The 15776-nt window shown below is 34.7% G+C and overlaps 1 protein-coding gene across 1 annotated transcript in view; it reads left to right on the forward strand.

The window, feature by feature from the left end:
- Window positions 1-12271, forward strand: part of LOC146141448 (uncharacterized) — a 190140-nt gene extending 177869 nt beyond the window's left edge. The window contains exons 10-12 of the mRNA XM_083390113.1: window positions 11273-11347; window positions 11729-11758; window positions 12168-12271. Coding sequence (XP_083246239.1) covers window positions 11273-11347; window positions 11729-11758; window positions 12168-12238 — 176 coding nt within the window. The 3' untranslated portion in view covers window positions 12239-12271. The remainder of the gene's footprint in view (window positions 1-11272; window positions 11348-11728; window positions 11759-12167) is intronic.
- Window positions 12272-15776: the final 3505 nt, after the last annotated feature.

The following is a 15776-nucleotide window of genomic DNA, read 5'->3' on the forward strand; positions in this document are numbered from 1 at the left end:
GTGCATGCACATGCTCTATGGGTCAGAAAAAGTCACTCTAAGGCAGGTTGTGGTTGATCATGCGTACCCATGGTTAAGCGAAAGAAAACGAAACGCCATATTTGCAGCAATGATGAAGTCCCCAGAAAAATTTGGTATCATACTTGATGGTTACGATCAAGCAACTTGGTCACTTGATAATGTAATGCCTAGATATGCATCGTATGATACTCCAATGTTAGTTGAAGAGGTAATCGCAAATTTATGCACCGGAAAATTCTTTCCTGGCATTTCTATAGTTTTGACTTCCAGACCACATTCTATAGTCACCCTTCAAAAATTACTTCGCCCCAAGGAAATTGTTTTGGTACATGAGCTTACACCAGACAACATGAAAAAACTTTTCTTTGCATTTGCTAAAAATGAAGCCCAGAGAATATGGCATAGCTTTACCAAACTTGCACCTGTGTTGCTTGACCTTTGCCGTACCCCAATCATGCTTCAATTGATCCTGTCAGCTGCCTTGGGCACAGACAATCTTACTGAAATTTGTAACATTACTCAGATGTTCACAGTTTTACTTGAAAAACTGAGACGCTCAGAACATGCCATGGGTCCTGACATTAACCTAATCAAAACTAAACTTACCAAAATTGCTTATAACGCTACAAAGAATTCAACTGTCATTATGACATATCGACAAATGGTTGAGGAAGGTTTAAGTGATGTTAAAGTCCAAGATATTATTATCGCAGTACCTGGGTATTTTCACTTTAACCTGAAACTTTTCGACGGGGACAAAAAGTTTTATTTTTCGCACCAGTTATGGCAAGAATACCTTACCGCTGTCCATATGAGCCAGAACATGAGTTTAGATGAGTTTAGTCAGATTGTCAATGATTTAATCGCTTTTCCTCACTGGGCCATGGTGAGGAGATTTCTATGTGGATTTCTACTCTTCAAAAATTTCACTGTTTCAAAGTCAACGATTGAGAACAAAGGTAGTATATTATATATATGTAAATATATGTATGTAATATAACATAAGTCCTAAGATATTGATGAAATAAAATACTGTTCGGAATGTAGCAGTCATTGTTCCATCATATACTTTGTTATCCACAACACATACATTTTAATAAGTTGCGTTACAAAAATGTACTAAAACTTCTTTATCAACTAGTGGTCCTCAACCTGTCAAAATTTTATTCCTAAATCAAAATAAAAACAGTCTAATTAATAATTGATAGAGGGAAAATATATAACAAGTAAAAAGTAAACCCTGTTTAAAAATACATAATTTGGACCGAAAATAATTTATTTCTTTGTATTGAGCTGATGTTAAGCATGCAAACCACAAAATTATCAAAGAATGATCCAATATTCGGCGATCATTTAAATCTTGTTGGATAATCTATTATCTTGGTAAATAATGTAAATTAAATTGTCCAAATTAGTCTGCTGCTTATCTTTTTTTGACATTAAACAGGCACGTTGTTTACATCAGAATAGACATGTTGATGTGATTACATAATGATTCATTTTTAAGCTAAACCATGTTTATTGTCATATTTCCAGGCAAGGCTTCGATATTCTACGAATGCTTTCTCCAAGAATTTAAACGCAATCCCAACAGTGAGTTTGTAACATTTGTGTTACGTTATGTAATATTTGCACTTAATTTTAAACTATTGTTTTCGCATTTGTGGCGTCACAATGCCAATTACTTGTTCCAACCTAGAGCGCTATTTTTGTTGCTTGTTTCTATTATTTGTTTTATATAAAGTTATGTTTAGATATTGGAATGATTGTTGATTTGCAAGAATGCAATGAAGAAGTGCTTCGATATTTCGCAAAGCACTTCCCTGTGTGGGCTTATTTTGGCCGCCAACCCATCGGAACAAGTTCATGCCACGCTTTGGGGCGGATGCTCCAGCATGTCGACAAACCAATCGAGCGGTTGGATCTGTCCCGCTGCAACCTGACAAGTCAAGGTTTGAAACACATTTGCGAAGGGATCGGGAGAATGCCGCACAAGGTAAAGTGCTTTATTATCGTCATTTTTTGTTCAATGTTACGGCGACCAACTTTTATATTTTACTTTAAAGTATGTTGATTCGACCTTGACCTTGTGGCTCACATTAATCGACCTTTCAAAATCTAATCCGCTCGTCAATTTGTTGTTTCAGATCAGTTGGCTGGGTCTGAGTGAAAACCGCTTCGGCGACGAAGGAGCTTTTGAGCTTTCTCGCGTCCTCCCAAACATCGAGTGGTTGTCGGTGGATGATTGTGGCATCACTGAGGAAGGCAAGGAGATGATCAGATCGAAACTGGGAGAAGTTGGACTTTACGTGAGTAAAAAATAAATAAATGAAAAACCTACATCACTGGCACGAAAAGCCACTGTGTTACATCACAATGCAATAAGTTGACCTAACGGCAACAAACACCAACAAAAAGGGCGCTTTAAAACGAAATAAATCTAGGGCGGGAACTGAAAAAAATTGCTGGGCAAAAATTATAAAAAAATAAGTGTGTTAAAATGTGGACCTTTTATATTTATTTTATACAAATAATTTACTCGCGTAAAAAAAACGCTTGTTGCCATAACCAATCGTTTTTCTGTTTGTCTCACTCTCACCATATTTTCACAATTTCTGGAATAGTATTAAAAAATTGATCAAATAGGCCTACCCGGCGTTATTTAAGTTAAATCGATTTTCCAACCGATAAGCACTATTGTAGTTGTACAAGCTGTGTAGATTAATTACAAAATCAACCTAAATATTTCGTGTTTAAACAAAATGAAACATCCCTTGTGCTGTGGGCTCTTCATCAATATTGTATATTGCGTTATTTTATAGTATTACTTTTAACGTTATTAATATTTACTTAGATTAACATGAGTTCTGACGTTATTGTTCTGCTCATATAAAATTATGTCAAATGTATCTATAATATATTATAAAACTCTATTATTAATTTGTATATTTTACGGCCAACCAAACGGGTTAGCGAATAACTTGCAGACAACATATAGACTGAAAGTCCAATCATAATCGCATTTGCTTAAGCAACTCACCAAGAAGAAGCCTAACGTAAAATACTGAGCATTTTATCGAAGTAATGTTTTTATCGGACGTTAAAAGATGTTGTAAAATACGTTGCACTCGGGTATAGGTTTAGGAGGCGAATACGCAAACAGCGTTTAACATGCATCGCCCTTAAGGGTATCTACACATCGATATACGCCCAGTAAATTAAAATTTAACGTAATTTCAGACTAAGTTTTTTAAAGCCGCGTGTTATACGACTTTTGAAAAGCCGCCTCTAACAAACACGTTTAGCACATTGCAAGAAGTTTTAAACTTAAAAGTCTTTACTTGGCACCTGTTTGTTTTTTTTAAATCTAGAAAGGATGGGGATCTTTTGGTAGACTCATATTTTGACTATCAGCAGCGCAGTTTTCTTAAGTATGGGACCACACTAAATTACAAGCACGCCTTTCGCCACCTGCAATACTAAACGAACAGGCTCAGAGGGGGAGAGTCGAGAAACGACTATAGCACCTTTGCATGCTACATTCTGTTCGTAAAACTAGCCTGTGGTGAGGTTTGAACTCACAACCTTCATACTGGTGTTCCAGCATTCGTTGATGAAACAACAAAAACGAGTGACAACGACGGCAAAACATTAATGCAGTACTTTATACAAAAAAGCGCTTTTTAAATCAATGTAGTCCTAATAGGTCAAAATTTTGACAAAAACAATTTTAGATCAAAATTTGTCAAAAATTAAACTTTCTAGGTCAACATTTCTCATTTTGTTGGTCAAAAAATAGTTGCCTCACTAATTACTTTGTTTAAATATAAACAATTATAAATATTTTTGTTGTATTTTATGGTATGCAATAATTGCTATCGGATGCGTACCAGGAAAAGTTCTTTTCCCAGTTAAGCCTAATCAAATTTATTTTACCCTTTTTTATTACTGGATTTATTATCAACAATATTTTAATATGAAATTGTTATTTTTTTTCCTAAATACAGGTTTCATAATTTTTGGGCTCAGAATATTTTCAGGATGTTCCTTTATATCCAGGATCGTCTTGTCCGTCAAACTTCGTCATCAGTTGGAAGTGGAGGAGCAAGATTGGAGGTTGAAGGATGCGTGGTGGAAATCCCACCGGGTGCTTTGGATCGTCAAGTTCACATCAAACTTACTTCCTACTATGGAAAGAATGAAGGAGGAGACATGGTAAGTAAATTGTTTAATGTGTAAAAACTGGCCTATAATATAAATCATAGCTATTCATAACCAATCTATATTAATTTAGTTAATATATTACTTATTTTATTTAGCATAAAAATTTGTTGTACAATTTGCTACAATTATTGAATGTTTGACGTATACAAAAGTATTTAGTATCAATTTCAAACAATTCTTTAATCATTTTCAACAGGATAGATTTATTTGAAACGTTCAAAATGCTACCTACTTTTGTATAGGCGTCTTACTATAACCTTTTTTTTACAATCTCTTTGGATAAAAACAAAACGTCCCAACGATGCCATCTCGAATACGAAAGTTTACCGGGTAGTAAAGCGGTCACGTGACCCAATCAAAACACGGCGAGATTTGTTTGACGAGCTCTTCAAAGTAATTACTTGAGCGACGGTTAGTTGATGTCAAAATAAACTTTGTGGCGACCGGAATACTAAGTGTAAATATACCAGCAAAGCTTTTGGCATACTTTTTAAAAACAAATAGCATAAATAAATGTGTGTTTTAATCAAATCTGCTATGCCTTGTTTTTTCTTCCACAAGTTTTACGAATGTTCTACAAATCTTGCTCAGAACCAATTCCCCAATAAATCCAAACAGTGAAGCTACTACAGTCGGTGACTCAACCAATCAAACACAATTTTGGCTTGCGACCCAGAAACACTGTCTTACAACAATCGATCTGTTTTCTTTTTGTTTAGATGTCTCTTACACCTACATTGGAATGCCAGCCATCTGGATTGGAATTCTCCAAACCTGTTCGCATGTCACTTCCTACTTGTTACATCACAGAGGATAAAAGTCCTGCCCTAGTTGTGGTATGATTAAAAACTATCTTTGCTTGTAACATATCTTGTAAAGCCAAAAACGTATCTTATAATTAAGAATTATCTTTTCTTTTCACATATCTAGCTGATTTGTTTTAATACCCCCAAAAGTCAAATAAAACCGTTGATAATACTTGGGAACCTTTTCTATATTGTTAGGTTCACTACGATCTGTAATACGGCTTAATAATGAATGTCAAAACCAAAAAGGTCGAGTAAATTGATATGATCATAATAGAAACTTGTCATCATCAGTTGTGACTTACAATATATTATTAAAATTGCCTTCCACCTTTTATAAGTGAGGTTTGGATAGATTTCAGTCACATTTAAATGAAGATGATACTTGCTCGTATCGAAACGTCTTAATCAAGATGATGTCGATCTACTCGGCCTTTTTGGCTTTGAAATTCGTTATCACGTAATATTTTGTCATCATTAAAAATTCAATGATACCCGGATAACACCAAAATAAGACAAAAATTTTGGTTAGCTTATACAAAAAGTAATCAATTATTAAATTGATTTTCACTCTAAATTTTTATTTCATTTTTTAATGACTTTTTTTTTCCAAATAAAAGTGTACTTACACCAATTTAAACTTTTACTTATTACTTAAATATCGAAATACTTTGACATAGACTGATATACCAGTTTATCGCAAATATCAGCCGATATCCCGCTAATCCCAAATATCGGTATCGTTATATTTGTTTTGACAATATTTTGTTATAAAAGATGATATGGCTTTCCTAAAAAACAAACAAATTTTTAATTTTTTTGGCAAAATAATTCGTTCAGCCACATGTAAAGTTAATATGCAATAAACAAATATAAACTGAAATGTTATTTGTAATTTATATTTTATTGATTTTAATCAGTAATCATAAACAAACAGAAGTCATTATCTGTTCTAATAACATTAACGTATATACCACAGTAACATGTGCAACTTATTCAAATAGAATTATAAAACAACAATGTTATGTAAAACGAAAAAAAATCTAATTAAAATATTTGGCGCAACGACAATTTATAATATGTAATAAAATTTAGGTTCGAACCAGTGAAGATGGACATGCATGGAGAGAAGTTATGACTGCCGTTTACAATAACGACTTGCGAATCGAGTTTACAACACGTCACTTTTCACGGCAAGTTTTACTGTTATATATGTTGAATTATGTATATAGCTAAAAAAAAATAAAAAAATAAAATTACAACAATTTTTATTTTTGGACACATGTTGTTTTTGTTTAGATATTATAGTTTTTTTCATAAAATGTGGTATAGTTTTTTTATTTTTATTTTTTGTCGAACAAATGACGTATTGGTCTAAACTATTTTTTTTTTCATGAATTTGAAAAAACACGTGATATGCTTGTCTGAACGATAATAATTTTTTACTTTTCTATTTTTGAATAAAATTGATTTTTTGTGCAGCTTTGATGTCGCAGCGTATATTTATTCAGTTCTGCGTTGGAACAAAACGAAATCAATCGTCTTCAAAAAGCTGCACGTTGTAGAAGTTGGTAAAATTGCGTGCTCTTGCACCTTGGGCGACTGCGATAGAGTGGAACGAAGTGTGGCTTACTCTGATCGTGTTGGAATCCCTTTCAGCTTTCCCCTAAAGTAATTATGACTAGAAATATATACATAAGTATGCCGATTTTTGAAAACAGTGTTAAATTTGTAGCATATTAAGAAAATTAACGGTTGGTAAGTATTGGCTTTCAAAGGCTTATATACTGGTCTTTAGAAACTAACTCTTGGATTATGTTAACTTTCTATTTACCGACCGTGTTTCGCCACGTACTTTAAGGGTGACATATATTGGAGGTCCTGTGTGCTACCAACTCTTTATTAAGCCTACCCAACAATAACGTAATATGCGATAGTGATTAAGAGCCAACACCATATTGGACAACTGGGCGAAAAAATTATATATCAGTCAAACAATTAGGAAAAAAACACAATGAAACACTCTATTAATTGCTTGAGTTCGAAGGCAGAAGAAATCGATAAACACCATTCCAGCTGTTTCGTGATATCTTCTATTTACAACAACACACAAAATAAAACCACACTGAAAACTAATTGATCCAATGTCGTAATCAATGTAAAGGAATTTTCAATAACACATTGGCTTAATTAAGTGGATTTCATCTCCAAGCCAGACAATGTTATTAAAACAGAATAAGTGTATGTGTAAGTTGAACCTCATTTACAAACACTTACAAGTAACTAACAAGGCGAGCTCCTACCGCAACAAGTTAGTAACACCAACTGCCGTAAGGACAACTACAATGTCAAGGCGCCATTTGCTTTAAGTAGAGTGCTTATACAACCAAATATGTTATAAAGCAATTACACCGCAAAATGTGCAATGTTAGCACACAAAAAGATATAAAATCTTTGCGTGGTGTTGGATAAAATAAATAAGTGCCGGAAGAGCTTCTTCTTAGTATACTATGCCTGGTAACAACAGCATATTTGTTGCCTCTTTGTTTTCCCTAAAGGCCTATTTAATTAAACTTAATTTTTTTTTTAAATCGTGCTACAAATAAGTTATTCTAACTTTCATATCAGTTATAAAATTGTTCGACTGACAAATAGTTTTATTAAATGTGCCAAAATTTAGAATAATTTAATTTCCCATTCATTTTGTCGCCAAATTTATGGTTTTGAGAAAATCGCATTTTAATGTTTTTTGTTTTTAAAAGTTTTTATACCTTTTGTTTTTGTTGACACAACAGAATAAGTTTAATATATGATATTAAGTACTACACACTAAAAGGTGTCGCACGAGTTCAATTTCTAATTGCTTGTTTTAAGCATTGAAGTAGTACAGTATAGAGCAGTGTTTCCCAACCTTTTTTACCATAGTGCCCCCTTGGGCTCAATATTATTTCATATCGCCCCCCTCATCTTGTTTTACAGTAAAGTATTATATTAATCGTTGCCTAACATCATATTGTCTTCACTTTCGTTTCGATAAGCTGTCAGTCTTATTTTAGGTTGTCTAACATACATTTACTATGGGAATTTATAGATACATTAATTCACCAGGTTATGTCATTACCAGGAAAAATCCAACTTCCTGCACCAAGACTTTAAATCAGGGGTTTGCAACCTTTTCTAGTCGTGGCCCAAACCAAACACTGAAAGGTCTCAAAATGTTAACAAGAATTGTGTTATTCAAATGTTAAGAAAACTGTTAATCAGGCGGGCCTTGGATTTTTTTCAAGTGTAATAAAGCTACTTTGAGAAAACGCGATAACTTTAATAGATTTTGAATTCCGGGCGCACCTGGCGAGCGAAGCGACCGCGATTTTTTGGGGGTATACCGGCATTTCTTTTAAATTTCCTGCTAGGTTTTATTACATTGCCGAAAAAAAAATCAAAAATTGTTAAGAATTAAGAAATATATGTCTGATATTTTGTAATACGTTTTCCGTTTTTGCGCGACGCACTTGGCAGCCTTCCACGGTGCAACGGTAAAGAATCGCTGATCTAGTTGAAAAGGCAGCATAAAAACGTAAACAAACCGGACTTATGATGAACATTTGCGCGAAGCGCAAAAATTTTGGCCTGTACTAAGGTAAAATAGTGAAAAAGTACTTGAAATTGACTCGTGTCTATTTGTCAAAGGGTCGGCGGGCCGAATCCGGCCCGTGGGCCGTAAGTTGGCGACCCCTGCTTTAAATATACAAACATTTTGCCGCGTATAAAAGGGTGAAGCGCAACAGCAACCAACACCTTTACAAAAGAAAGCCAATTATTACGTAACAATGGTAGGGAAACTACTACAAGTTTACAGTACGGAAGTTGCCATTTAAGGTTAAAAGTTACCTACAGTGCTGTTTGTTACTATTATGTGAGCTTTTTATAAAATTTTGCCATAAGTATATTCATGTAACGCCCCCTTATGTGCTTTCAGCGCCCCCCCGAATAAGAAAAAGACCCAAAACGCCCCCTTGAAAGTTGTAACTCGCCAACGCCCACAAGGGGGCGGTACCGGCACGTTGGGAACCTCTGGTATAGAGTTACGACAGTTTCCGACCACTTACAATCTACTTTTTTTTAAATCGAAAAATCGGGCCATGTATTTCATAAAACGGTTGCAACTTTTTTAAAAAGGAACTCAAAATCATAAACCTGTCGTAAATGGACACAAACAACACTTTTAAGAAACATGACGTCATTGAAGTACTTTTACTTGTGCTACACTTTTCGGCAGTTTTGTTAGCGACGATGTAATCTTTATCAATGCAAAGAACTTGTAACTCAGGGAATAATACGTATAGCAGTTAAACAATAACGAAAAACACAATGAAACAGGGTTTACAAGGCAAGAAAAACAAGATAAAGATTGAAAATATTTGTGAGACAAACAATTTTATAATTGATACGATTCTTGGCAGCAACAGTATATTAATGTAAACCAGTAGTAAAGAAAACTAACTACTTACTCTACACATATCTCAAAAGATTTATATAATTTACACTGAATGAAAGTTACGTTCTTTGGTAATATAACTTATCTATACTATCGTCTTAAAAATTTAAAAATAACTTAAAATTATCTTACATCCCCGGGTTTCTTAAAAAAAAAAAATAATAATGGTAATAAAAAAAAATTAAACATTTCATTTTGTTACAGAAGTTCAAATGTCGATTTAAGGATCGAAATCAAAACCTCTAAGATAGACGGACAAACGGATCCGCACTACACAGCTACACCGGCATCCTTTGAGATCAAAGATGCATACGACACACATATAGTGGAAAAGCCATTTCATGTCCAGAAAGTCTGTAAACTAGAAACTCCTCCATATTTCAATACTCTAATAAAATATTCTGTTCCCAATCTTGAAAAACCGCTGGAAGAATCTGTTTCAATTAACATAGGTAGGATTGCAATCTGGGTTTAACATCTAAGTGTTTGTTGCAATCAGGTATATTCTGGTAACAGTGTTGTATTGACTTAAGCAAATTATTCGACTTACATTAGTAAGGGAATTGGTCCACTGGGGTTAGGACCCCCCCCCCCTTTTTGTAACTGATATTATCGTTTTTCGTTCATTTTTATCATGGTTTTACTCACCTTCCGAAGCGGCAATGTTTTAAATGTAATTGGGTCACGCGTCTTGAGTTAATGCGAAAACAAAATCAAACGCAGAACGCCGTGTTTCGTCTTTTGTTTGTACAAGGTTCGACTCTTACGGTATTTGTTCAGGTTAGCTGATTGGCAAGAGTGTATTCGACAATTGACAACGCTAAGTCAAACCTTCTTTCTTTTTTTCTCGCTTAAAAATGTCCAGTTAGACGCAGCTGATATTCCCCGCATTTACTGTCTGCGCTAATATCCGATTTTGGTGTATCAACGGCATTTTTTAACTGAAGAAGCTTCTTAAAAGGTGGTATAATGGTAACTTTTGTGCGCGTTATGAAGTTGCCATTTTTAAGTTATGATAGTTAACGTAAAATCATTTTCTATTAGCATATTGTAAGACCACGTGTCTAGTGTGTAATTTACACAACTTATATTCTCTTGACCGCAGCTTGTATTTTAGCTGACTTGTCACACTGCTCGGCGCAGATGTTACGCGAATCGTGGCATAATAACACCAAGGAAAAATATCTTCGTTTAGTATTGCAGGTGGCGAAAGACGTGCTTGTAATGTAGCGTGGTCCCGTACATGGATTCACCAAAATCAATCACAAATATTTCACGGTCTAGTTTTTGTTTTCCTCCTAAAGTTAACGATTGCACATTAAGCGGTTTCGCATCTGGCGCCTGGCAGGAGTGTGGACGACGCACGTGTTCGCTTTTGCTGAACGTTAATTGGCTGTTTCTGATTAGTGTTTTTCCTATTTATTACTCATATCAATCACTACTTTATGACGTCATACTCGTCACTATGTATGAAGTTTATTATTCAGGGTCAGACAAAAAATAGGGGATTTACCTAAGTTGAAAAATCGGACCCTTCTTTTTGGATTTCTTGCTACTCCCCTGCTACTTTTTTATGGGCTTTCATAATTTTACCACTTAATAGCACTTGGCAGAGTTTCGATTTTACGCAGACTTATTGTAAATCATTACATGTGTCAGCCCACTAATCGCTAGTTATAAAAGAGGGAATTAGACAGGCTTTTAAAATTTTAATATTGAACAGAAAAAGATTCAAAAGATTCTGCGGAGAAAATACAGAATATATTTCAACCAGTCATCGCAAATACTTCACGTCAAGGTATTGTTTCATATTTACGGTTTTCTAAAAAATGACTTTGGAAAATTTACCTTGCTGAAAAACCCAAACAGTGAACTAAGTTGAAATTAGAAAACATTTCATGTTGAAAATGAATAAAGAGTTATTCGAAACGTCCAAAATGATACCTGCTTCTGTATGGGCTTTGATATTCTTATTACGTCTTACTACAACCTCCAACCATTATGCTCCAAAGAAAACATTTTAATTATTTATTTTTGCTACTTTAAAGAGCAGATTACCTGTTTTATTGATTATAAAATGGGAGCAAATGTAGATGTATCTGTGATGTAGTAATACGGCGGTGAAACGTTATTCACGTTACCGGTGAAACCAGCTTGAAGCAACTTGTTTTTAATGCAGGAACATCACCAGTCAATGCGAACGCCCAAAGTAAGTCAATAAAGTCAACATGTGATATTTTGCAATAAGGGATGTCCGATAATATTGGATCGGAGCCGATACACGATACCAAGTGGTAGTATCGGTACTCGTTCGATAATATCGGAGCCGATACACGATACCAAGTTGTGGTATCGGTACTCGTCCGATAATATTGGATCGGAGTTTTCACAATAATGAAAAACAATGAAATATAAATGACTAATGTTTGGACCGCAATGTTGTTTCTAGTATGTTCAACGGAATCCTTAATTTATTTTAGTAACTTACTTAAATTAAATAATTTCTATCAGTGATTTCGTTGTTAAAACCCCGCTAAGAATTGTGTGTTGGATTTTTTTTAACTACACGTCTAACTTAATCTCATACTAAAACCAACATAATGTTATTTTCTTTCCAGTTATCACGGTTGAAGATTCAAACGTGTCTGAGAGCACTATTGGTGAACAAACCGTAAATGCTGGTAGCTGATTGCTGATGGCTGGGGATTTGGACTAAAGTATTGCTAAACTTGATGACATATGCCATGGAGTGATCACGCGGTTCCATGGGAGATGTCACGTTTCCTAATTATTTATTGTGTTGCACGATATTTGTATAGCAATGTAAACTACCCGACTACTCGCCTATAAATGTTGTACACCTTTTATAATTAAACCGTTTTCTTACTTTTAACCTCTGTTATTATACTTTCAAGCCTAACAAAGTTTAGAAACACAACAATATTTCAAGTTTAAACATAAAATAAATAAAGGTAGGTAGCATATTTTGAACGTTTCGAATAAATCTGAAGATAATGGCTGGAGGTTGAAGTTAAAACAGCGATCCGGGTAAATAGCCTATGGCGCCTCCTGAGGCTATTTACCCGGCTAACAAAGTAATTTAAATCGATTTAGAAATAATGAATGAAAATTTCACATTACTCAAAAAATTTAATCTCATAATGTCTATACCCCAACCTTAACCCAAATACATATGCACGTATTGGTACAAGCGTATAAGAGCGATCCGGACTTCCAACTGGTTTGGTATTACTAGGGATGTTCGGTACTTCGTTTTATTCCGATATACAATAATTTGAACTAAAAGTTTCACGATTCGGTACTAAGCAACGTCAATATTGTGCTATCGGCTCCGATCCAATATTATCGGCCAGCCCTAGTACTAACACAACAGGACAGTCCGTAGGTCAAATGACATGGAGCCGTAACCTTTGGCAGTGTGACTTGTAAATGATAATTAGGTTTGTGGGATAACATGGGATTCAAGTCAATGCTAGTTGTGTTTAGGGTGAGGTAAAATGTTGTAGGCTATACTTAAGGCTGGCCATTTATGTCTTTAATTCCTACTTAGACGTTAGTATGACCAGTAGGTGCTAGCTCTATTTGGCCTTATTCCGAACTGTGTATTATTCCGGCGTTGATGTTGTTCTTATTTCGGTCTAAAGACTGGAGTCCCACCCAACATATAACAATAAATTACTTGATACGCCAAAATTAAGTAAATAACCAAACTTTATGATAAATGCTTAATGAAAACACTTGAACACAAGTCACTTAAAAACAGTTGGCAAGTGAGGCACACTTAAGTCCAGTCATTGTGTTTTCACACTTTTTTACCAAAATCACGGAGCGAAAAAACTTTTAATTTTGCCGACGATGTTAAAAAATCAAACCGGAAACTTCTAAACTAGACAATAGTTTAATTTTTATATTTTTTTAACTATACAAAAATTAAATAAAAAATAAAAGCTCAAATTTTGCCGACAATATTAAAATATAAAACTGCAATTAAATCTACGGCATTTGTTTTGACATGTGACCAAAATCACACAGCGGAACGAGCGCTGTCACAATAAATCATGCGGAACACAGTGGATAATATAAAAGGCGAGTTTTAATATTGAATCTAAAATTAAGTTTTACCACATTTTCGTTTCTCAGTAAATTACGGCCATTTTTTATAATGCTTTTCTATTTTTTATGGAAAAAGTAGGCGGAGCGTCTACACTATTTTTACTAAGGAGCATTTACAGGATTTCGAATGCGTCACGCGCGATTTGTCATGGAAGCGCTCGTTCCGCTGTGTGATTTTGGTCACGTGTCAAAACAAATGCCGTAGATTTAATTGCAGTTTTATATTTTAATATTGTCGGCAAAATTTGAGCTTTTATTAAACTTTTGTATAGTTAGTTAAAAAAAAACATAAAAATTAAACTTTTGTCTGGTTTAGAAGTTTCCGGTTTGATTTTTTATCAACGTCGGCAAACCAAAAATTTTTTTACTGTATATTCAAGGGAGATGCTTAATTTTTGTAGCTACAGTTGCGAAATATGTTGGGACTATATCATAAAACTAATGTAAAACTAAGATATTAAATCTAATAATACCACCGATTTAATTTATTTATACCAGAAACTAAAACTCAATTCAAGGGAGGTGTTTGAGAAGCATAAAATTGCCTGGCTGTAATGCATTTACTTAAATCAAAAAGCGCAAGAGTAAACAATTTCACCCGATTCGATTTGTTTTCAACGCTTGTAGCGTTCGTATTAGGATAATTCGGGGCTTTGAAGCGTCTGTGTTAGAATATGTGTTAGAAATTAAACGCTTTAAGCCAGGGGTCGGCAACCTACGGCCAAGATCCGGCCCGCCAGTGAAAATCATCCGGCCCGCGACCTCTTTTTCAAACTAGACCCAAGGTCATGCATCATATTTTTAACATTTTGAACAATACGAAAATGCAAAAAAAATTTCAAAGGGTCGTGCGCATAAATACTATTTAAATGGAAACTAATCGTAGCATGGAACTCAAATGAAAGTTTCTCCAACTTAATCTTTATAATCTTTTCTCTGATGAATTCCGTCTTTTATGATAAAAATTGCACCTAAGGGTATCAAAAATGTGTCTAATTTTAATTTTGTGTGTACGTCACGTCTTCTTGCAAATCGAAAGGCAATGTAAACCTTACAAACGCATTTTTTTTCGCGCTTGGCGAGCTAAATTTTTAGTTTAAATTAGATATTTCTATTCAATTGCATAAAACATTTAGGTCTGACCCCCACTCAGTATAATTAAATACCACACGTTTTAATAACAAAATTTTTGTGGAATTTTATTACGGCCCGCCGAGAACTTGCGAAGGTTGCTTTGGCCCGTGACTAGCAAAAGGTTGCCGACCCCTGCTTTAAGCGGACCGTATAAGAACAGGATACAGGCGAACAGCGAATGCGCAGACTAATCATGCATAATGAAACGTTGCCAAGCGATGCAGACTACAGATTTTTTTATCTTGTACAGTTTTGGATATTAGAAATGCAGAAATGTTTATAACTGTACCAAGTTAATGCGATGTTTATAATTTTACCCAGTAAATAGAAGGTTAAAAGCTTTTATTGTTGCTAAAGCCTACCTTAGCGAACATTATTTGGGTTAGGGTGCGGGTTTGGGTATAAGTTAAGCAATACTATTAATAATAATACTTGAACCACCCTTACCCCAACCTGGAAAGTATAACAGAACACGCGGGTGCACTGCCGAAAAAAATCGGGTGACTAGGTGCAACAAAGTTAAAAAAGGGCGCTGGTCTAGAATCCTACCACATTATTAGGGGCGACGAGAGTTAGTGTTTGGGTGTGTGGGTTGGTGAAGTATTATTATATTCATTTTTAACCCTAACCAAAATAATGTGCGTTGTGGTAGGACTTTAGACCAGCACGAAAAATGTGCATCTCTGGTCTGCTTTCAAATTTTCAGACTTCCACGTTATGATTTTCTCAGGCACTCTGTATTGCATACATTGCACTGTAAACATAATAGGGTGCACGAACGTTTTACATGTTTAGGGTGCAGTTCAGATTTTTTTCTGGGTGCACTTGCCATACTTTCCACAGTGGCCCCCACCCAAACAGTCCAGCGCCAATACTTTTATTGTTGCTAAAGCTAATAATGCTGTTTCTGGCTATTGACTTTCATTCCAAAGTTTTATTAGTTAAAAGACAATATTATT

The sequence above is a fragment of the Ascidiella aspersa genome, chromosome 5, assembly GCF_963924565.1.
Source record: "Ascidiella aspersa chromosome 5, kaAscAspe10.2, whole genome shotgun sequence".
Taxonomy (NCBI): Eukaryota; Metazoa; Chordata; class Ascidiacea; order Phlebobranchia; family Ascidiidae; genus Ascidiella; species Ascidiella aspersa.